At 44.5% G+C, this 22,530-nt stretch overlaps 1 protein-coding gene across 3 annotated transcripts in view; it reads left to right on the top strand.

The window, feature by feature from the left end:
- The window catches only part of ODR4 (odr-4 GPCR localization factor homolog), a 103,333-nt gene that overhangs the window by 27,341 nt on the left and 53,462 nt on the right, over nucleotides 1–22,530 (top strand). For all 3 annotated transcript variants that reach the window (XM_073582547.1, XM_073582548.1, XM_073582549.1), the window contains exons 6-9: nucleotides 3,441–3,477; nucleotides 14,477–14,614; nucleotides 14,698–14,793; nucleotides 20,191–20,256. In XM_073582547.1, the coding sequence (XP_073438648.1) occupies nucleotides 3,441–3,477; nucleotides 14,477–14,614; nucleotides 14,698–14,793; nucleotides 20,191–20,256 (337 nt within the window). The remainder of the gene's footprint in view (nucleotides 1–3,440; nucleotides 3,478–14,476; nucleotides 14,615–14,697; nucleotides 14,794–20,190; nucleotides 20,257–22,530) is intronic.

Here is a 22,530-nt window from a genome sequence, read left to right as displayed (position 1 = left end):
CATCAAAGGCACTTACAGTTGCCATCAGCAATCTGCATCACAGCCTTATCCATCGGGCTAGCCATCGCCCCCAGGGTATTCACAAGGGTCATGGCGGCCGTCATGTCCATCCTGCATGCCCAGGGCATAATCATCTGGCCTTATCTGGACGACCTCCTGGTCAAGGGCCCATCTTTTCAGTCTTGCGAAGAGAGCGTTAACATCACGCTGGATACACTTCTCCACCGAAGGTGGCTGGTGAATTTGAAGTTTTCCCCTATTCCAAAACGAAAAAAGTGGTTTGGTACCGTGTTAGCCAGTAGAAAAAAATATATAAAGTGCTCTCAGTGAGAGAAACAAAATAGGAATCTTGTGGGTATGATACCTTTTAATGGCTAACAAATAATAGTAAATGATGTTACAAAGCAAGCTTTCGGGACTGCTTATGTCCCTTCATCAGGCTGATATGACAAAATTTTTTGAAGAAACCTTATTTATATACAGTTTAAAGCACAATATTTCAATAAACAATGAGCTTGAAGAGAGAATCCTTAATTAGGTAAGATCAGATAGGTAGTATGAAAACTTCTGAAGATCAAAGGGCTACTTGGACTATTCCAACTCACACAATTTCCTTTCAAGGGATGATCTTCGACACTTCCTGAGGGTTGGAAATTCTCCCTCGGGACAAGGCCCTAGCACTCCGGCAGGGAGCCTAGGCATTTCGCCAGCCGGTCTCCCGTACCATCCTGTTTGGCATGAAGGTCTTAGGGAAAATGGTGGCAGCAATAGAGGCTCTTCCATTTGCCCAGCCCCATCTTCGTCCCTTGCAGCATGCCCGCTTGGCAGCTTGGGACAAGAAGCCCGTTCTCCTTCGACCACCAGTGCCGGTTGTCCGCACCGGTCAGACAGGCTCCCAGATGGTGGGCGATGAGTCCCTCCCTTCTACAGGGGAAGCCTTTTCCTTCGAACCATTGGTTGATGGTCACGACCGACGCCAGTCTCCTCGAATGGGAAGCAGTATTTCGCCACCACACAGCCCAAGGATATTGTCACCTTGGGAATCACACCTCCCGATCAACCTTTTAGAAATTCAGGCGATTCGGCTGGCTTTGCAGCACTTATCATCATCTCCTGGCAGGACGCCCTGTCCGAATTCAATCAGACAATGCCATGGCAGGGGCTTACATAGATCATCAGGGGGGCAGCCGCAGCAGGGCAACCATGCTCAAGGCAAAGCATATCCTTTGCTGGGCCGAGAGAAATCACTCTATGATCTCTGCAGTTCACATTCTGGGCGTGGAGAACTGGGCGGCGATCTTTCTCAGCTGGCAGGGTCTCGCGTCCGGGGTATGGCCACTTCATCCTGAGTTTTTTCCAACAGATTTTCCAACATTGGGGAACCCCAGAAGTGGACCTGATGACTTCCAGGCTAAATGCCAAGGTGCCAGGATTGTCACTCGGTCCCGGGACCCACTGGCAATCACCGTGGACGCGTTGGTCATTACATAGAACCAGTTTTCACCTCTCGTACCTGTGTCGTCCGCTTCCACTGCTTCCGAAGGTCTCAGGAAGTTCAAGGCATGGGGGTTCCAGTAATACTGATTGCCCCAGATTGGCCTCGTCAGACAGGGTACGCAAATTTAGTGCAGCTACTCGTCGACATCCCCTGGCGGCTGCCAGAGCCCCCAGACATACTTTCCCAGGGCCCGGTCTACCACCAGAACCCAGAGGCCCTGTGTTTGGCGGCTTACCCGTTGAATCTTGGATCCTGGCCCAGGCCGGGTTTGGCCGAAAGATGGTGGCTGCAATGGTTAGTGCCCGGGAGTCCGCCTCAGCACGTGTTTATCACCACACCTGGGAAGTTTTCTTCTCACGGTGTAGGGACCGTGGTTATCCTCCACTGAGATTCTCCATTCTTAACATTTGTAGCTCTTCTCCAGTCTGGCCTAGACTCAGGTTTAGCGCCAAGATCCCTCAGGAGACAGATTTTGACCTTATCCGCCCTTTGCTAGCATTAGGTTGCTACCAATCCTCAGGTAAAGACCCTCAGTCAGGGGGTCTCCCGCTTGATACCTCCCTGTAGGGTCCCTCTGGACTCCTGGGGCCTTAACCTGGTCCTAAGCGGTCTGCAGGAAGCTCCGCTTGAACCACTACAGGGTGTCTTTTTGGCATACCTTTCCTGGACGGTGGTGTTCCTCGTGGCTATAACGTCAATTAGATGGGTCTCGGAGCTGGCGGCTCTATCCTGTCGAACCCTGTATCTGATTTTCCACAAGGATAAGGTGGTTCTCAGGCAGACTCCTCCTTTTTTCTGCCAAAGGTCGTTTCTTCATCTCACTTTATTGAGGATGTTGTCTTGCCCTTTTTTCTGCCCAGTATCGGTACACCGGGTAGAAAAGGCTCTTCATACATTGGATCTAGTGAGATCTCTCAGGAAGTACGTGTTGTGGACGGCACCCTTTCGTTAGACAAACACGCTGTTCGTGCTTCCCGAGGATTGCAGGAATGGACTCGCGACCTCAGGATCGACGATAACCAGGTGGATTTGTTTGGCTATGCAGGAGTCTTACCGCATCAGAGGCGCACCTGTTCCAGCGGGGATCAGAGCACACTCCGCTCGGGCGGTGGTCGCCTCTTGGGCTCTTCAGCACTAGGCTTTAGCGAAGCTGGTAGGCAAAGCAGCAACCTTCTCCAGTCTGCACACATTCTGGAAGCACTACAATATCCATACTCAGGCTTCCACATATGCGAGCCTGGGTAGAAAGATTCTCGAAGCAGTGGTGGTGCACCTTTAAACAGGAGGTGCATATAGCTTGGACCGGTGAGTCGACTTCCCACCCAGGGACTGCTTTAGGATGTCCCACAGTCCTGTGTCCCCCAATGAGGTGAAGGAGAAACAGGGAGTTTTGTGATAACTCCCCGTAAAATCCTTTTCTCTGAGATGCTCATTGGGGGACACAGCACCCACCCTGTTAGCCAATTGGCTCTTTTTTTTTTTGTTTGTTAATTTGTATTTATGATAAAAGGTGGGTCTTTCTAGACATGTTGTTACCTGCATTAAGGTTTGTTTTGTCTATGTTTTTCATCTCCTACTGCATTTGCACCAAACTGGTCTTGCCGGCAATCAGGGCGAGAGTGTATACTGCGGAGGAGGAGCTAACCTTTTTTTCATTCACTTAGTGTCAGTCTCCTGGCGGCAGTAACATACACCCACAGTCCTGTGTCCCCCAATGAGCGTCTCAGAGAAAAAGGATTTTACGGTGAGTTATCACAAAAATCCCTGTTTTCTGCTCCATTTCTCCTTTTTAACGAGCTGCATCTTAACATTGCTCATAGAGCTTGATGTGATTTGAAACTAACTTCTGGCCTTTAATCGCCAGCCCTTGTGTTGGCAGTGAAAGCATTAAACTGATAGAATGTATGTAATAATCCGATTACATGTCATCTTTTATCTTTAGGAATACTTGCAGAACATTTGATGTCTCAGATCCAAAGGTAAGTTACATAAAAAATTATTTATGAAATTCCGCATATTGAAGTTGGATAATATTTTTCTTGTATTGTCTTTGGAAAGTACTTCCATGACGAGCAGCAGTTCATAGTTCTATGCTGATTGTATTAAACTGGCTTATTGTTTTTCAAAATATATATTAATGCAATGTCGTCAGAGCAGCATCACGGCGGACTGAGAAGTACAAAGGTGAGCAGCAGAGGTCCGCCACCCAAAAGTAATTTCACAAATTTGTGAATATCAGGACAGGGCAAGTGTTAGCCTATATTTTTTTTTTTTACTAATCTAATATATAAAGCTCAATGTGGGTGTGTTTGTATGTATGTGTGTATATCCGGGATTGGCATCCGCACCATCGCAGCTACAGCCATAAAATTTGGCACAGTCACACATCTGGACCCCGAAAGCGTCATAGGCTATGTTGTGAGGCGAAATTTTAACCCCACGCATTCCAATTCACCAAACAATTTTGCCCCTATCTACAAAATGGGAAAAAAGTGTATGTATGTATTGGCATCTGCACCGTCGTAGCTACAGCCACAAAATTTTGCACAGTCACACGTCTGGACCCCGAGAGCGTCATAGGCTATGTTGTGAGGTGAAATTTTAACCCCGCACGTTCCAATTCGCCAAACTATTTTGCCCCTATCTACATAATGGGGGAAAAAGTGAAAGGAAAAGTGTTGGAGGCAAATTGACAGCTGCCAGATGTGAACAAGGGGGACTTAAAGAATGAGAGCAATGGCGCCAAAGAGTATATACCATACAGTTGCTAAGGTGGGGCCCTGACATGGGATACTCACCGCACGTGGAGATATGAACACACACACAAAATGCGCCACGCACTACCACGTGCTTCAACACATATACCACCCTCAGCACACATTTCACCACACATACACCAACCTCGCCACATAAAAGTCGAAACACAAAAGTCGCCACTCAAAACTCGCCACGCTGTTCCAGAGCTGTTTAAAAGATGAAAAATGAGCTGTGATTGGTTGCTATCAGCAACAGTTTTCTTTGTAGACAGTTGTGGTAACTGAGGACTATTATTCTTATAATTTCTATGGTGTTATCGTCCTTCTGTAAAGCTGGAAATAACACAATTTGTTACCGTGCCAACAAAGACCACCCTCTGACACAGACTGCAGTGGGAGCCCAGTATCACACAGGATAGGATTAGATACACAGCTCAGCAGTCAGTATCACACAGGATAGGATTAGATACACAGCTCAGCAGTCAGTATCACACAGGATAGGATTAGATACACAGCTCAGCAGTCAGTATCACACAGGATAGGATTAGATACGCAGCTCAGCACACAGTATCACACAGAATAGTATTTGATACATGGCTCAGCAGACAGTATCACACAGGATAGGATTAGATACGCAGCTCAGCACACAGTATCACACAAAATAGTATTTGATAGATGGCTCAGCAGACAGTATCACACAGAATAGGATTAGATACACGGCTCAGCAGTCAGTATCACACAGGATAGGATTAGATGCACGGTTTTTATGCGCAATATAATCATTATAATTTGATAAAACTAACTACAGTTGGTTACTATGCCCAGGCAACACCGGGCTCTTCAGCTAGTGAGTAATAGAGGAAGGGGGATTAGTTATGTGAATGAAATGTATAACTTGTATTAATATATATTAAAAAATAATTATACACCTGATCTGCAAAGCGGGACATTTGTTAAATGTGAAATCTCCCTTCCTTTAAATAGATACAGCCACAGTAGAATACACAATATTTTCCTAGAAAGCTTCATAATGGTCAGCCCGCCCATCAATCAAGGCAATATGCAGAAAAAGCCAGAGAATGCGGCTGACCCCGCTCTTAGAAAAAGCCGGTATTCCAGCGAAACGCGCGTCAGCTACACATGTCCTACTTTGACATACCTATTAGCCCATAACCTGTTCGACCACACATTCAAAAACTCCATATCAACGTATCTAACACATAATCCAGATTCCAAAAAAATTTGGAAAAAAGTTATACTTGAAAAATCATAATATTTTTATTCAAAATTACCAGAACATATGAACATTAAAAAAAAACAGGTGCCTCATGACAACAAGAGATGCAGCGGCAATATTTTTTTATCCATGAAATTATTTAATTTGTAATGAAAAACTCAGGATAAATTAACACATCACTCAAATAAAGGAAGCTCCTAAGAAAAAAAGCTGACCATAAATATGCAAAATGATTTAGCTCAATGTCTTTTTTTATAAAAATTACCTAAATAAAGTGCTTCAGTATATACAGTGCCTTGCGAAAGTATTCGGCCCCCTGGAACTTTTCAACCACATATCATGCTGCAAACATAAAGATACCAAATGTAAATTTTTGGTGAAGAATCAACAACAAGTGGGACACAATTGTGAAGTTCAACGAAATTTATTGGTTATTTTAAATTTTTGTGGAAATACAGAAACTGAAAAGTGGAGTGTTCAATATTATTCGGCCCCTTTACTTTCAGTGCAGCAAACGCCAGAAGTTCATTGTGGATCTCTGAATGATCCAATGTTGTCCTAAATGACTAATGATAATAGATATAATCCACCTGTGTGTAATCAAGTCTCCGTATAAATGCACCTGCTCTGTGATAGTATCAGGGTTCTGTTTGAAGCACAGAGAGCATCATGAAGACCAAGGAACACAACAGGCAGGTCGGTGATACTGTTGTGTAGAAGTTTAAAGCCGGATTTTGGTACAAAATGATTTCCAAAACTTTAAACATCCCAAGGAGCACTGTGCAAGCGATCATATTGAAATGGAAGTAGTATCATACCACTGCAAATCTACCAAGATCCGGCCGTCCCGCTAAACTTTCATCTCAAACAAGGAGAAGACTGATCAGAGATGCAGCCAAGAGGCCCATGATCACTCTGGATGAACTGCAGAGATTTACAGCTGAGGTGGGACAGTCTGTCCATAGGACAACAATCAGTCGTACACTGCACAAATCTGGACTTTATGAAAGAGTGGCAAGAAGAAAGCCATTTCTCAAACATATCCATAAAAAGTGTCGTTTAAAGTTTGCAACAAGCCACTTGGGAGACACACCAAACATGTGGAAGAAGGTGCTCTGGTCAGATGAAACCAAGATCGAACTTTTTGGCAACAATGGCAAATGATATGTTTGGCTTAAAGGCAACACAGCTCATCACCCAGAACACACCATCCCCACTGTCAAACATGGTGGTGGCAGCATCATGGTTTGGGGCTGTGTTATGAATGGGTTACCGAGGAGGAAAGCAAGCCCAGGCTAAGCCACAGAAAACCAGAGAGGTTGGTAACTAAGCGGATTGCAGACCCCTGATCCTATCCACACAACTAGCAGTAGCCGTAGAGCGTACCTACGATGATCCCAGACGCCTCGGCACAGCCGGAGAGCTAACTAAGCCTAAACCAAGAAAGGGGAAATCTAAACTGCCCCGGAGCAGACCCCCAAAGGAATAGATAGCCCCCAAACATATATTGTCGGTGAGATAAGATGAAAACACAAATGCAGGCAGGAAAATAGACTGAGCAAATGATGGAGCCCACACTGACTAGACAGGACAGGAAAGGAAAGACGCTGTTTGCAATCATGCAAAAAACCCTGCAAAAGTCCAACACGTCTGATGCACAAAAAACACTGAAGTCGCACGACTTCGCCCCCACTATATCAGCACTCTGGTATATTCTGAAAACAAAACAAAAAGAGGCCAATATAACAGGGGACAAAACAAACTGGCACAAGCAGTAACATGGGCGGTGATTCAGCACAGCCCCAGCCGGAGCTGGCTGACCCGCACAAAGCAGAGATAGATGAAACCAGATCAAATGCAAACAGAGTAGCAAATGAACCACTTAGCTGAACATGCAGGGACAGAGCAGGAGACATCAGACCTCAGGAGGCACAGGAAGAAAATCACCAGCAGGGATAGAGGGAGTCGGCTGTCTTAAATGCCAATCTGAAACCCCAGATCTCCAATCGTCATCTTCATTATCAGGTGGCCAGCCTCTGTTTATCAGATCAGCTCCACAACCTCCAGTAACCACCAGAGGGAGCCCAGAAAGAGAACTCGCAACTCCTCTGTCAATCTGACCAGCTCCACTACTTCAGTAATAACCAGTGGGAGGCCAGAAAGAGAATTCACAACAGTACCCCCCCTTCATAGGAATATTCTTTGAAGACAATCAAACCATATCATATCACCCACTTTAAACCGGGGACCAATGGTCCTATGCCGGTTGGAAAACCGTTGGGCCTTTTCCTGAGATTGGGACAACTTATCCACCAATCGTTCCCAAATCTGCTGCATTCTCTCTACCACAGAATCCACACTTGGGCAGGCCGAAGATTCCACCTGCCCTGAAGAAAATCGAGGATGAAACCCAAAGTTACAGAAAAAGGGCGACATCAAAGTGGCAGAACTAGCCCTATTGTTTAGCGCGAATTCGACCAAGGGCAAAAATGAGACTCAGTCATCCTGATCAGCAGATATGAAACATCTCAAACAGGACTCCAAAGTCTGGTTTGTTCTCTCAGTCTGCCCATTGGTCTGAGGATGAAATGCAGAGGAGAAAGATAACTGAATTCCCAGTTTGGAACAAAAAGCTCTCCAAAATCTGGCAACAAACTGGACTCCTCTGTCCGACACAATGTTCTCTGGAATCCCGTGCAACCGAACCACCTGTTGTAAAAACAAGGGCACCAACTCAGAAGAAGATGGCAACCTTGGGAGTGATACAAGATGGACCATCTTAGAAAATCTATCACAGATCACCCAGATAAGTCATTCTCTGAGAGACAGGAAGATCAGAAATAAAATCCATTGAAATATGGGTCCATGGCCTCCTGGGCACCGGTAGGGGCATCAACAACCCACTAGAACGAGAACAGGGCATGGACGGAGAACAAGTCCCACAGGACTGCACAAAATTCCTGACATCATGAGATAAGGCAGGTCACCAAAAAGACCGGCTCACCAAATCTCTGGTACCAAAAATACCTGGATGACCAGCCAAAGCGGAGCAATGAATTTCAGACATCACTCTTTTCCTCCACTGGTCAAGGACATACAATTTTCCCATAGAGCAACGTTCAGGTTTGTCCTCCTGAAATTCCTCCAGGGCACGTCTCAAAACGGGTGAAATGGCGGAAAGAACTACACCCTCATTTAGAATGGTTGTAAGCTCGGTCACATCAAGAGAATCCGCAAAGAAACTCCTAGAAAGGGCGTCCGCCTTAAGATTCTTAGTGCCCGGAAGAAAAGAGACCACAAAATTAAAACGTGTGAAAAACAAGGCCCACCTAGCCTGTCTAGGATTCAAGCGCTTGGCTGATTCAAGATAAATCAAATTCTTGTGGTCGGTGAGGGCCACAACTTGATGTCTAGCTCCCTCCAACCAATGTCTCCACTCTTCCAATGCCCATTTCGTGGCCAACAATTCCCGATTCCCCACGTCATAGTTGCGTTCAGATGGGGAGAATTTTCGAGAAAAGAAGGCACAGGGATTCATCTTACAAGTCACCGGATCTCTTTGGGACAAAACGGCTCCTGCACCAATCTCAGAAGCATCTACCTCCACCAGAAATGGGAGTGAGACATCAGGTTGCCATAGAACCGGAGCCAAGGTGAATCTCCGCTTAAGCTCCTAAAATGCCAAAACTGCTTCTGGAGACCAATTCACAACATCAGCACCCTTTTTAGTCAAATCAGTCAGTGGTTTTACAATACCAGAAAAATTACTTATAAATTTACGTTAGAAATTAGCAAAACCCAAAAATTTCTGGAGAGCCTTCAAAAAAGTGGGCTGAACCCAATCATAAATGGCCTGTATCTTGACCAGGTCCATTTCATTAGCAGACGGGGACAAAATGAATCCCAAAAATGAACTCGTCTGTACACCAAAGAGGCACTTCGATCCCTTAACATACAGGGAATTTTCCCTCAAAATCCAGAACACAGTCCGGACATGTTCCACATGAGAATCCCAATCACTGGAAAAGATCAAAATATCATCCAGATAAATGATCAAAAACTTATCCACAAAGTCCCGGAAAATATCGTTCATAAAAGATTGGAAGACAGAAGGGGCATTAGTGAGCCCAAAAGGCATCACCAGGTACTCAAAATGTCCCTCCGGAGTATTAAACGCCGTCTTCCATTCATCCCCGTGCTTGATTCGAATAAAATTATACGCCCCCCTGAGGTCAAGCTTGGTAAACCAACAGGCACTTTTAACTCTGGAAAATAAATCAGAAATCAGGTACTGATATTTAACTATGATTTTGTTAAGGGAACGATAGTCAATACATGGCCTTAATGAACCATCTTTCTTGGCCACAAAAAAAAGCCCAGCACCTAAAGGTGAAGAAGATGGTCTAATATGACCCTTCTCCAACGACTCCTTGATATAAGATCGCATAGCATCATGTTCAGGTACAGATAAATTGAAAAGCCGACCCTTGGGAAATTTACACCCGGGCATTAACTCAATTGCACAGTCATAACTCCTATGAGGAGGCAAAGACGCCGACTTATTCTCACTAAATACATCAGAAAAATCAGCCAAATAGTCAGGAATATCATGGGACTGGGGAGAGGTGGAGAAAACAGGAGTGTCACTAAGGACACATTGATAACCCCAACTCGTCACAGACTCAGATTCTCAATCCAAAACAGGATTATGAGTTTGCAGCCAAGGAAAACCCAGAACAATAGTATGCAAATTGTGCAACACCAAAAATTAATAATTTTCTTGGTGGTCCGGGGCGACCCACATTATCACCTGGGTCCAAAACTGGGGTTTATTCGCCACCAAAGGAGTAGCATCAATACCCCTCAAAGGGATAGGAGTCTGCAGGGGTATCATGGGAAAACCACAACATTTAGCAAAGTCCAAGTCAGATTCAATGCTGCTCCTGAATCAACAAAAGCCTTAGCGGAAAATGTAGACAAGGAGCAGATCAGGGTAATAGCCAAAAGGAACTTAGGCTGTACACTGCCCACCGCAAATGTGTGAGCAAAATGCTTTTCTCATTTAGGGCAGACAGAAATAGTATGAGAAGCGTCCCCACAGAAAAAACACAACTTATTACGCCTTCTAAACTCCTGACCCGTTGCGCCATAGACAAAACCCTATCGCATTGCATGGTTTCAGAAGTTCGTTCGAAAGGCGGCAGCGCCTCTCGTGTAGTTTTACATTCACGTAAACGCCTCGGCACAGCCGGAGAGCTAACTAAGAAGATGAAAACACAAACGCAGGCAGGAAAATAGACTGAGCAAATGATGGGGTCCACACTGACTAGACAGGACAGGAAAGGAAAGACACTGTCTGCAATCACGCAAAAAAAACAGCAAAAGTCTAACACATCTGATGCACAAAAATGAAGTCGCACGACTTCGCCCCCACTATATCAGCACTCTGGTATAGTCTGAAAGCAAAGCAAAAAGAGACCAATATAACAGGGGACAAAACAAACTGGCACAAGCAGTAACATATGGGCGGTGATTCAGCACAGCCCCAGCCGGAGCTGGCTGACCCGCACAAAGCAGAGATAGATGAAACCAGATCAAATGCAAACAGAGTAGCAAATGAACCACTTAGCTGAACATGCAGGGACAGAGCAGGAGACATCAGACCTCAGGAGGCACAGGAAGAAAATCACCAGCAGGGATAGAGGGAGTCGGCTGTCTTAAATGCCAATCTGAAACCCCAGATCTCCAATCGTCATCTTCATTATCAGGTGGCAAGCCTCTGTCAATCAGATCAACTCCACTACTTCTAGTAACCACCAGAGGGAGCCCAAGAGGGAGCCCAGAAAGAGAACTCTCAACCCCTCTGTCAATCTGACCAGCTCCACTACCTTCAGTAATAACCAGAGGGAGGCCAGAAAGAGAATTCACAACAGGGCTGCTTTTCTTCAGCTGGGACAGGGAAGATGGTTAAAATTGATGGGAAGATGGATGGAGCCAATTACAGGACCATTCTTGAAGAAATCCTGTTGGAGTCTGCAAAAGACCTGAGACTGGGACGGAGATTTGTCTTCCAACAAGACAATGATCCCAAACATAAAGCAAAATCTACAATGGAATGGTTCACAAATAAACGTATCCAGGTGTTAGAATGGCCAAGTCAAAGTCCAGACCTGAATCCAATCGAGAATCTGTGGAAAGAGCTGAAAACTGCTGTTCACAAATGATCTCCATCAAACCTCACTGAGCTCGAGCTGTTTGCCAAGGAAGAATGGGCAAGAATTTCAGTCTCTCGATGTACAAAACTGATAGAGACATACCCCAAGTGATTTGTAGCTGTAATCGCAGCAAAAGGTGGGGCAGCAAAGTATTAAGTGAAAGGGGTCGAATAATATTGCATGCCACACTTTTCAGTTTTTGAATTTCCACAAAAATTTAAAATAACCAATAAATTTCGTTCAACTTCACAAATGTGTCCCACTTATTGTTTATTCTTCACCAAAAATTTATGTTTGGTATCTTTGTTTGAAGCATGATATGTGGGAAAAGGTTGAAAAGTTTCATGGGGCTGAATACTTTCACAAGGCACTGTGTGTGTGTGTGTGTGTGTGTGTGTGTGTGTGTGTGTGTGTGTATGTCTCTCAGATATATAAAAAGCATTAAGGAACATCAAAGTACAACAGCATGCCCATATAAGATAAGGAAAAAGATATTCTCATCCCAAATGCAAACTTGCAGTGTATCTGCTAATCATACTTAAGCCCCCGTTACACACTGTGATATCGCTAGCAATATCGCTGCAAAGTCACCGATTTTGTGACGTTGCAGCGATATTGCTAGCGATATCGCTGCATGTGATACTTACCTCCGACCGGCTCCCCCGCTGGTTATCACTGATCGCGCAAGAAGCTGCTGGATCATTTCTCGTCGTCCACTTCCTGCTGTGACGACGAGCAACGCGTGGAGCCGGGCGGGAGGACGCAGGATCGCCGCGTCTGACAGGTAAGTAGCGATCCCCGTCCCCAGCGATGTCGCTAATGAGATCTGCCTGAGTGGCAGCTCACTAGCGACCACCCAGCGATGCACCAGCGATCCTGACCGTGTCATATCGCTAGTCGGGATCGCTGGTTCATCGCTAGGTGTAACGGTACCCTTAGAATACAGGGCAGGACAAAAAGAAGCTAGCCAAATCTGGCTCGGTGCCTTAAGAAGTAAATAATCTAGTTAAAGTGTTTCTATGCGTATACTTCACATGTACAGGCCTCTCAAATATATAGGAAGTATTGGTGCAAGTGCATACCTACAATACAAACGCATGCCTATGTAATACATAGAGAGATACCATCATCCAAATGCAAGATTGCAGTATATATGCTTTTACCTGGAATCAATGTCAGTGCGGGACCCTTCCTGTGTCTCCCCACACCGACGCGAGTTTCGCCTATTCTTTTCTTTTTCAATGTTTTATTTATTAAGAATCATTGGTTAAATGACAATAGCGTCAACAGGTTCACAAGTGCAAACATGAAAAGCAAAAAAGGCAAATAGTACATTGTTTAAAAAGCCACACAGGCCTCAGAGGAATAAGTGATATCCAGAAATTCGTCCACGTTTACAAGAATGAAAATGCCAACGCCCGGTCAAAATATAATTAATATGCAAAATGTATGATTCTTGAGAGTTCGCCTATTCTTCTTCCGGGGTCTCTAGTCATGAGGCACCTGTTTTTTAATTTTTAATATTCATATGTTCTTGTAGTTTTGAATAAAGATCAGGTCTATATGAGGGTCAGATAGTTGTGTTCACCCTAGATAAGCTAGGGTTAGTGCAGTGAGGGATTGATTTACCGCCATCGCACCCCCAGCCTGTAACTTTGGGTGTATTGGAGGTATGGCGCTGCCTCCTGCATTACGAAGAACCAATAAGAAAAAAAAGGATCCTCCAAATGCAAAATAGTGACTAAAAAGTATTGATTTTGATTTAACAATTATTTTAAAAAAAGGACATAATTGAAAAAAAGGAGATGGCATCACATACAAACAGAAAACAAAAAATACACTGTGCAGAGGGAATAGTAAGAATCACTCCATTTATAAGGGTTTATACATACTGAGCCTGTAAACTAGTAAGAACCTAATATTGATGATGGAAATATATTCTGCAGTCCTAATCACACTAACAATGCAATATGCAGTACATCATAGTGAACATCCAAGACAGTAAGGGTTATGCATTAAACCAACTGCTGAGTGCTTAATACATGTACATGATGCTGGAGACTGTCCCAGGTGTGTGGTGCAGACCAGACGGCTTGGATATTAGAAATAGGGCTGTAATAGGATGGTCCCAAACCATCAGCAGACAGACCAGGGGCAGTGACACAAATCTGGTTTACTAAGCCGATATCTAAGCATCACTCAGTATAGGCATACAGACAGGCATAGTTACCAGAGCTCCAACCTGCAACAGTGGACCCCCTTAACGTACGTTTCGGCAGTTCTTCCTCAGAAGGGGTGCATAATGATACCACGTATCTCTACCTACTGCCGACAGAGTACTGAGTGCCTACACTGCATTTATGTGGATAGTTAGGAATGGCACTTTTATTTCATGAACCTGCCACCATATAATATATGGATACTAATGATGACCATCTCTGGTATTGATCTTCCTGAACAACCTGCAGACAGAAAATGCTTGTGTATGTAAAATCTGCACTAAACTCCACTCTGTGAAGCCAGCTATGGGTCTCCCTGAATAGATTACAGGAGCCACAGCCGCTTTCAGTCTTTGTGAAGAGCTCAGACCTCCATCTGATTCCTGATGTTTGACGGTGACCATCAACATTGCATCGTCCCTCTCACTAATGGCTGTAAGGAGGAGAGAAGAGCTGGACAATGAGATCTGGGAAAATAACAGTCTGATATAGGAATGTGTAACACAGGAGATAATTACTCTATATCCAGGCTTATTCTTGCTTGATTTCAGAGCACAGCAAAACCAGCTGATTGGAAATGCCAAAATGCCCCTTCATCATGGCTTACGATAGACTGTAATGTTCATGTAGACCTGACCATACCATTGTCTTCAGCGGCAACTTATCAAGAAAAGCAGAGATGTACAAGAGTGAGTATTTTATTCTTTCATGTAGACTATTTGGAATAATAACCTATAAGTGGTTGTCTAAAACATGGAATACACTTTTATAGCAAGGATTGGCACAGTGGGCAAAAGAACTAGAAAATGCCATCGTATTTTTCAATGGACAAGTGAAAGACCCGGACGGTGACCTGATTGAAGAGCAGGTAAGACATTACAATGAGAAAAGTTAATTTATATGTAGGTAATGTGGTGTTTTCTGTAATCCACACAAGTCATGTCATTAGCAAGTTACTTATGAGGTTGCACAGCCCCATGATTTTTTCTATGTATATATTTTACCAAGAGCTGAGATTAGTATAAATAAACCTGAGTAATATTATTTTCCACACCTCCACTATTTCCAGTGTTCCTTGCTGGTTTCAATTCACCGGCTTCCTATGATGAAAATCTGTCACTGCTGTACTAAATATGACTGCAGCCAGCCAATGTCCATAATGAAACCTCATTGTTGGAGTCCTGACGACAGAGGCCAGCAGGTATCCTGCAAGCAGTGGCATATTTATATGCAGTTTTGGTCTAACCACGGCGCAGTTTTTACTGCTTTTCACAGGTTGCACAGCACAAAAACAATAAAATCATAAGCATAAATCCCTAGCCTTGTCCAGGCACTAACTAAATAGTATGACTATCAAAGTTGCACTCTGTAATGCTTTAAGGTGCAAAGATTACATATATTAAATTTAAATTGCATTACTGCTCTAGAAAATTTGAAAAAAAAACGAAGACACTTAGCACATAAATTGGCCAGTTCATGCATGCCCAGCAGCCACGGCAAGGCAATCTTCTTTGCTGGGAACCTAATCTAATGTGACTCCTCTCATGAGATGATTGCCTACATTTATATGGGTAAATAAGATACTGCTGTGATTAAAACCTCCAGAGGCTGACAGGTGGAGTGCTCAGCCTGAGAGCCCATATATATAAATATCAAAAGAGTGACCGTCACTTCCAAGCAGAAAAAGGGTGTGCAGTGGGGCATACTAATAGTAGCCATCTCCATATATAACTAACAAAGTTGCACTTTGTAGCGTTATAGCATGCTAACATGAAATTTATGAAATATGAATTGCATTCCTGCTTTGGAAAATTAGAAAAATGTGGATATTTAGCGCATAAATTGGCCAATTAATGTATACCCAGCCTATGGTGGTTTTAATCATAGCAGGAGTCTATCTACCAATATAAATATAGGCTGTCAGCCCATGAGAGGAAGCACATTAGATTAGGTTCCCCGCAGAGAAGATGGTCTTTCCGTGGCTGTTGAGCTCATGTGAATTGGCCAATTTGTGCACTAAGTATCTTCATTTTTTCCTACTTGCTAGAGCAGTAATACAATTCCAATATCCTATATTTCATGTTATAGTGTTAAAGAGTGCAACTTTATTTTTTAGTTATGTATGGAGATGGCTACTCTTAGTATGCACCTGTTCACACCAGTTTTCCGTTCGGAAGTGATAATCAGTCTTTTGCTCTTTAACTAAACAGTAAAGAACCTGACTACTTCAGACAAGGCTGAACTAGCTCCAATTTGGTCAAACGAAACAGCTATCATCCATAGCAACCAATGATACTTGCAGTTTGGGGTACACGGTTTGTGCCAATTCTTTTCAAAGAGATCCTGGCATGTTTCTTTCTTTAACTTCAAAACACATCCCGTCTGTTCCGCCTCACCAACAGACTGACGTATATAACACCTAACCAGTTTATATACAGAGCTAGTAGCCAGGTGTACTAATCAAAGGCTGCAGAGCTTGGATTTTTGGATTTATCCCTAGCCTACCTGGCAGTGTATGTGTGTGTGCATGTATGTATCTGTGTGTATATATACAGTGTGTGTATGTATGTGTATATGTATATAATATACATACACACTGCTCCAAAAAAACAAAAGGAACACTTAAACAACAGAATGTAACTCCAACTAAATTAAACTTCTGTGAAATCAAACTGTCCACTTGGGAACCAACACTGTTTGACAATCAATTCCACATGCTGTTGTGCAAATTATGGCAATTATCAAAACACACTCAATAAAGGAGTGGTTCTGCAGGTGAGGACCACAGACCACATCTCAGTACCAATGCTTTCTGGCTGATGTTTTGGTGACTTTTGAATGTTGGTTGTGCTTTCAAACTCATGGCAGCAGCTCGCATTGATGTGCCATCCTGGATGAGCTGCACTGCCTGAGCCACTTGTGTGGGTTGTAGAGTTCGTCTCATGCTACCACAAGTGTGAAAGCAAAAGTGACCAAAGCCAGAAAGCATTGGTGCTGAGATGTGGTCTGTTGTCCCCACCTGCAGAACCACTCCTTTATTGAGGATGTCTTGATAAGTGCCAATAATTTCTGTGGAAGGGACCCTGCTCCATGCTCTGCCTCACCGCTGACACTGGTCCCACAGCATCGCTCCCCAGGACTGCAGCATTGCCCCACTTCTGCCGCCGCCTGCTTCCTGAGGAAGGGACCGTGCCTCCTGTGACCCTGCTCTACCACCGCCTGCCCTCAGGTAAGATATCTTAAATTCGGACAATAAATCTTTTTTCTGCTATTTTCCACCCCAAATGGGGTGCGTCTTATGGTCCGAAAAATACAGTATAAATTTGATGCTGATCAACATCTCACTTGACATAAGTGTAATTTACCAAATTTTGACAAAACTGAGTTTCATAGAAATTTTTTTAAGCCACAAAGGTTATCGGACCTACTACCTGTTATCAAATAGATCAGTATTTCCATCTATCGTGAACAACACTACTGTCTGCAGTGCTGTCCACGTGCAATACCCACTGCTGAAACTAGTAACTTAACATAAAATTTGAAGTGGCGTGCAATAATTATGAAATTTGGGCATATGTGTTAATTGCGTTCCATGGTTAACTCTCCAGGGAGTTGGTAGATCCCCTTCCCATGTTTTGCGTGGCTTTATTCCAGCCATTCAGTTTTCGTCTCATCTAAATATCTCCTGGTTCAGTATAGGACAGTCCCTATCCTTTTTGGATCTCCAGCTTATGTACTGATGTTCCCTTCACCGCCCTCAAATATGGCTAAATCCATAAGACCTATGGTTTCCTCGGGTCCATTATGCCTGAATTCTGGTCTATGCATCTTCTTTTAGACTACAGAGACAACAAGATTCTCTGCCAAACTTAGGCGTTACAGTCGGCTTAGTCCCTTCTTTAGTGTCCTTACGAGGATCACAAATTCAGTCCAGGGCTCCTCCCCTTTTTTCTACAGGCTAGGAGATTTGGTTCGACCTTCATCAGGTCAATATTGCCCCTTACCTCAATCTCTAGTCTATCAGAACATGTTGTCCCAATCCGTATGTGCGGGTTTCCCCTCCCTACAGAAAGGTTCTCTACTCTTCACAGTTCAGCCTTTGTTTTTTTTGTGCTGCCCTTGTGCACTGCTTTTGGACATCCCATGGTTTCCTGTGTGCCCTAATGAAGCGATAGAGAAAAGAAGATTTTGGGTTCTTGCCATAAAATTTATTTCTCTAAGCCCTTCATTGGGGGACACAGCACCCTCCCTTTGTAGTTCACTCTGTTGGGCCAGTCTGTGTTTTAGCTTTGGTAGCTTCTCCTACTGCCTTTACACTAACTGATCGTCTTGGTTCCAGTCCGTTGGTGTACTCTACTGAGGAGGAGCTAACTTTTCTATTGCCTAGAGTAAGCCTCCTAGTGGCAGCAGCATATACCCATGGTTATCTGTGTACCCAATGAAAGCTCCGAGAAAGGGATTTTACAGTAAGAACCTAAAATCTTCTTTTTACTGGTGTGAAATCATTATTACAATTAGCAGCATTGTGGATGACATTTAATCAAATCTCATCCATGTGCTGTGTGAAAATGCAACTACCAAAATTGACATGCAAAGCACGTTTTAAATCTGCAACGTGTCAATATATGCTGTGGATTTTCACCACCAATTAACCCAATTTCAATGAGCGGGGTAAAATCCGTGGCAGTAATGCCATAAGTAAAATCACTACAAAAGCCTAATATAATTCACAACATTTATTTTATTTGTAAATTACAACTTATGTGGACGTCCCTAATTTGTTCCCACTTTGTCTTATTATCTTTATGTACCATTTATTTTTGTTCTGATGTGGCAGTTTTCTAAATGATCATATGCCCCTAAATAAATATTAGATAACTAGATGGAGTCCCGATGCTATCACATCAGGAGGGCGATAATGTCACGATGGGGACAGGCTTTGCAGCGTTGAGACTCTCTCCCCCCATGTGCTCACCCACCTGTCCACGCTCTTTCCCCATGTGCTGATTTCTCCCGTCTGTGCTCTCTGCTTTGACCTGTCTACCCCATGTGCTATCCCCCTTGTCATGTTTCTGCGGTAACTTGGATAGTCGTCCTTTTCTTTGATGGTATATTCTTGGTATTTTTTTTATGTTGGCGTTGATATTTGCTTTTAAAGAGGTTTTCCCACGAACGAAAGTTCATTTTAAAAATTATCTGTGTCTGACCGTGTACAGAGCATACCACAGCTCCTGGGCAGGGGAGGAAGCAAAAGACAATACTGACATTACTGCAGGAGATCGCAGATGATTCATTTTGTGAGGTAAAATATTGTTTAAAAATAGTCAATGAAATCTTTTACCTCACAAAATGAATCCTCTGGGATCCCCTGCTGTAATGTCAGTATTGTCTTTTGCTCCCCCCCCTGCCCAGGAGATGTGGTATGCTCCGTACACGGTCAGACACAGACAATTTTAAAATGAACTTCGTTCGTGGGAAAACCCCTTTAATGTGACCGGCATCCTCTGCCTGTAGACACGTCGAGCATCTGCTGCCGGGATCAGCCGAATGATTCACTGTGCCTGTTGTGGAATTCGCGCAAGCACAGTAAATCAGACCGCCGCAATCTTTGTGCAGACAGATAGCAGCAGTCACTTTAAAACTGCGCATGCGCACCTCCTGTACAAAGATGGCGGCGGTTAGTGAATCATTTGACTGATACTGGCGGCGGGCGTGTTCGCGACGGTGTTCCGCTGGTGGTACCGTGCAAGAGGCTGCATACGGCGTATACAGTGTGTGTGTGTGGTGCGTACAGCATATACAGAGTGTGTGTGTGTGTGTGTGTGTGTGTGTGTGTGGTGCGTACAGCGTATATAGTGTGTGTGTGGTGCGACTGTGTTCCGCTGGTGGTACCGCCCAAGAGGCTGGTACCACCAGCAGTTTCCATATTGAGAGACCCATCACTTGGGTGTCCCAATGTGGCAGTCGGTGAACTTCTGCCACTTGGAATTCTGGGATACGGACATATCAGGATGGAACAGGATGTAAAGACATTAGACATTAGACAGTTGCCAATATCAAGTTTTTCTGTGTATGCTGCGTCAGTAGTTTTTCAATCATTAAAAACACATAAATATTACATTTGTATGTCGTTAAGGTCCAAGAAAATCCTCTTTGTGGTGTTCGCTTCAGTTTCATTAGATGTTTCAACTAAGATGTGAAAATAGATAAAGGAAGGGATGTAATCTAATATGCATTAGTCTTTTTTTTCTTTGCTTTTGTATAGAAAAAATCCCGGTCTGTTGCACATTGCAGTCCACAGAGCATATCTGCAAACATTGTCGTAACATCGGTAAGTAACCTACTATGCTAGTAACAGAACCCTCATAACTTGCAGAATGTATTAACTAGATCAGGGTTCCACAACTCCATTCCTCAAGGCCCACCAACAGGTCATGTTTTCAGGATTTCCCTTGTATTGTACAGGTGATGCAATTATCACGTAGGCAATACTAAGGAAATCCTGAAAACATGACCTATTGGTGGGCCTTCAGGACTGGAGTTGGGGAACCCTGAACTAGATGAATGTATAAATGTGATATCATTATGAGAATTTTCAGGGCCCCAGCTGTATCATCAAATCACTTCATGTTAAAGTCCCCTAGTCGGCTGGAAAAGTAAAATAAAAAATGTTAACTCATTAAAAAAAAAATTCTACTCATCCCATAAATCAAGGTGGGGAACCTGCTGCCTGCAGTGTCTTTTCATGCGGCCCCGCGGGCAGGTCCCCGGAGTTCGCAATGCTCGGGTGACATCCATATCCTGACAGCTGCCAGCCCTTTAAACCCCAAGTGCAGGGTACGCAGCGTTCATTACAGAGCGCTGCCTGCACATGAATGATGACATCATCAGGGTGTGCGGGGTTAGCCCCGTCTTCCTGTCTTGGAAGAGGAGCTTCTGCCAGAGAGTCCAGAGCAATCTCTGTACCGGCAGCTCTGTGCCTGTCTGCTGATGATTTCTATGCTCGCAGCTCTGTGCCTGTCTGCTGGTGATCTGTGCCCCCTTTGATCCCTGCCCCCCCCTCCAGCTATGTGGCCCAATATGATCTCTGTAACCCCCCCAACTATTTGCCCCCCCCCGTGAGCTCTGTATCCCCTAGCTATGTGCCCCCTGTTATCTCTCAGCCCCATAGCTATATGTCTCCCCGTAATCCCTGTGCCCCATGTGATTTCTGTGCGCCCCAGCTATGTGTCCACATTTGATCTTTGCCCCCCATTTATATGCCACCCCCCCTGTGATTTCTGTACCCTCCAGCTATGTGCCCCCGTGTGATCTCTGTGCACCCCAGCTATGTGCACCACTGTAATCTCTGTGGCTCCCAGCTTTGTACCCCCATGTGATCTCTGTGCCCCCTGCTATGTTACCCCCTGTGATGTTTGTGCTCTCATGTGATCTCTGTGCCCCCTGTGATCTCTATCCCCTCCAGCTATGTGCCCCCCAGCTATGTGCCCCTCTGTGATCTTTTTGCCCCCCCAGCTATGTGCCCTCCTGTGATTTTGGTGACCCCCCCCTGTGATTTCTGTGCCCTCCAGCTATATACCCCTGTGATCTCTTTGCACTACAGCTATGTGCACCCTTGTAATCTTTGTGGGTTCCAGGTTTGTTTCCCCCTGTGATCTCTGTGCCCCCCTGCTATGTACCCCCCTGTGATCTCTGTGCCCCATGTGATCTATGTCCCTCCAGCTGTGCCCCCCAGCTATGTGCCCCTCCGTGATCTCTGTGCCCCCCAGCTATGTGATCTCTAGGCCCCCTCTGTGATCTTTGTGCCACTCCCCAATGATCTGTGTCCACCCAGTGATCTCTGTGCCACCCTGGCAATCTATGTGCCTCCTTGGTGATGCCTATCTTCCCCAGGGCTGTGTGTGCCCCCAAGTGATATGTATATTCCCCAGTGCTGCATTTACCCCAGAAGTGCTGTATATCCCCCCAGTTCTGCATATCCCCCCACCTATAATGTATGTAGCCCCCAGTGATGTATGTGACCCCACCTGTGATGTATATTCCCCCCAGGAACATATTTAACACCAGTGCTGTCTGTGCTTCCTAGAGATCTATATAGCCCCTTATGTCCCAGCATCTCTTGTGATGTCTATGCCTCCTCAACCCCTCCTGTAATTTATATAACCCCAGAGTCTCCTGTGATGCGTATACAGCAGTCTCAATGTTTCCCATGCTATGCATGTACAGAAGTCCCAGCGTCTCCTGCGTGATGTATATACACCAGTTCCAGCATCTCCTTTGTGATGTATATACACCAGTCCCTGTGTCTTGTATGTGATATATATACAGTAGTCCCTGCGTCTCCCATGTGATGTATATACAGCTGTCTCAGCGTCCTCTGTGATATAGATACAGCAGTCTTAGCGTCTCCTATGTGATGTATAGACAGCAGTCACAGCGTCACCTATATCATGCTTATACAGCAGTCCCCCTAGTTTCCTTGATATTGCGTTGATCCAGGAAACTAGTCTGATTGCCTTATGTGGAGTCGGGAAGGAATTTTTTTCCGCAATGTGAAGCTTACTGTTTGCCACATGGGGTTATTTGCCTTCCTCTGGATCAACAT

This window comes from Dendrobates tinctorius, unplaced genomic scaffold (assembly GCF_039654945.1).
Source record: "Dendrobates tinctorius isolate UK_male_01 unplaced genomic scaffold, ASM3965494v1 ptg000072l, whole genome shotgun sequence".
In the NCBI taxonomy this organism is placed as follows: domain Eukaryota; kingdom Metazoa; phylum Chordata; class Amphibia; order Anura; family Dendrobatidae; genus Dendrobates; species Dendrobates tinctorius.
This window is presented reverse-complemented; position numbering and strand designations above follow the sequence as displayed.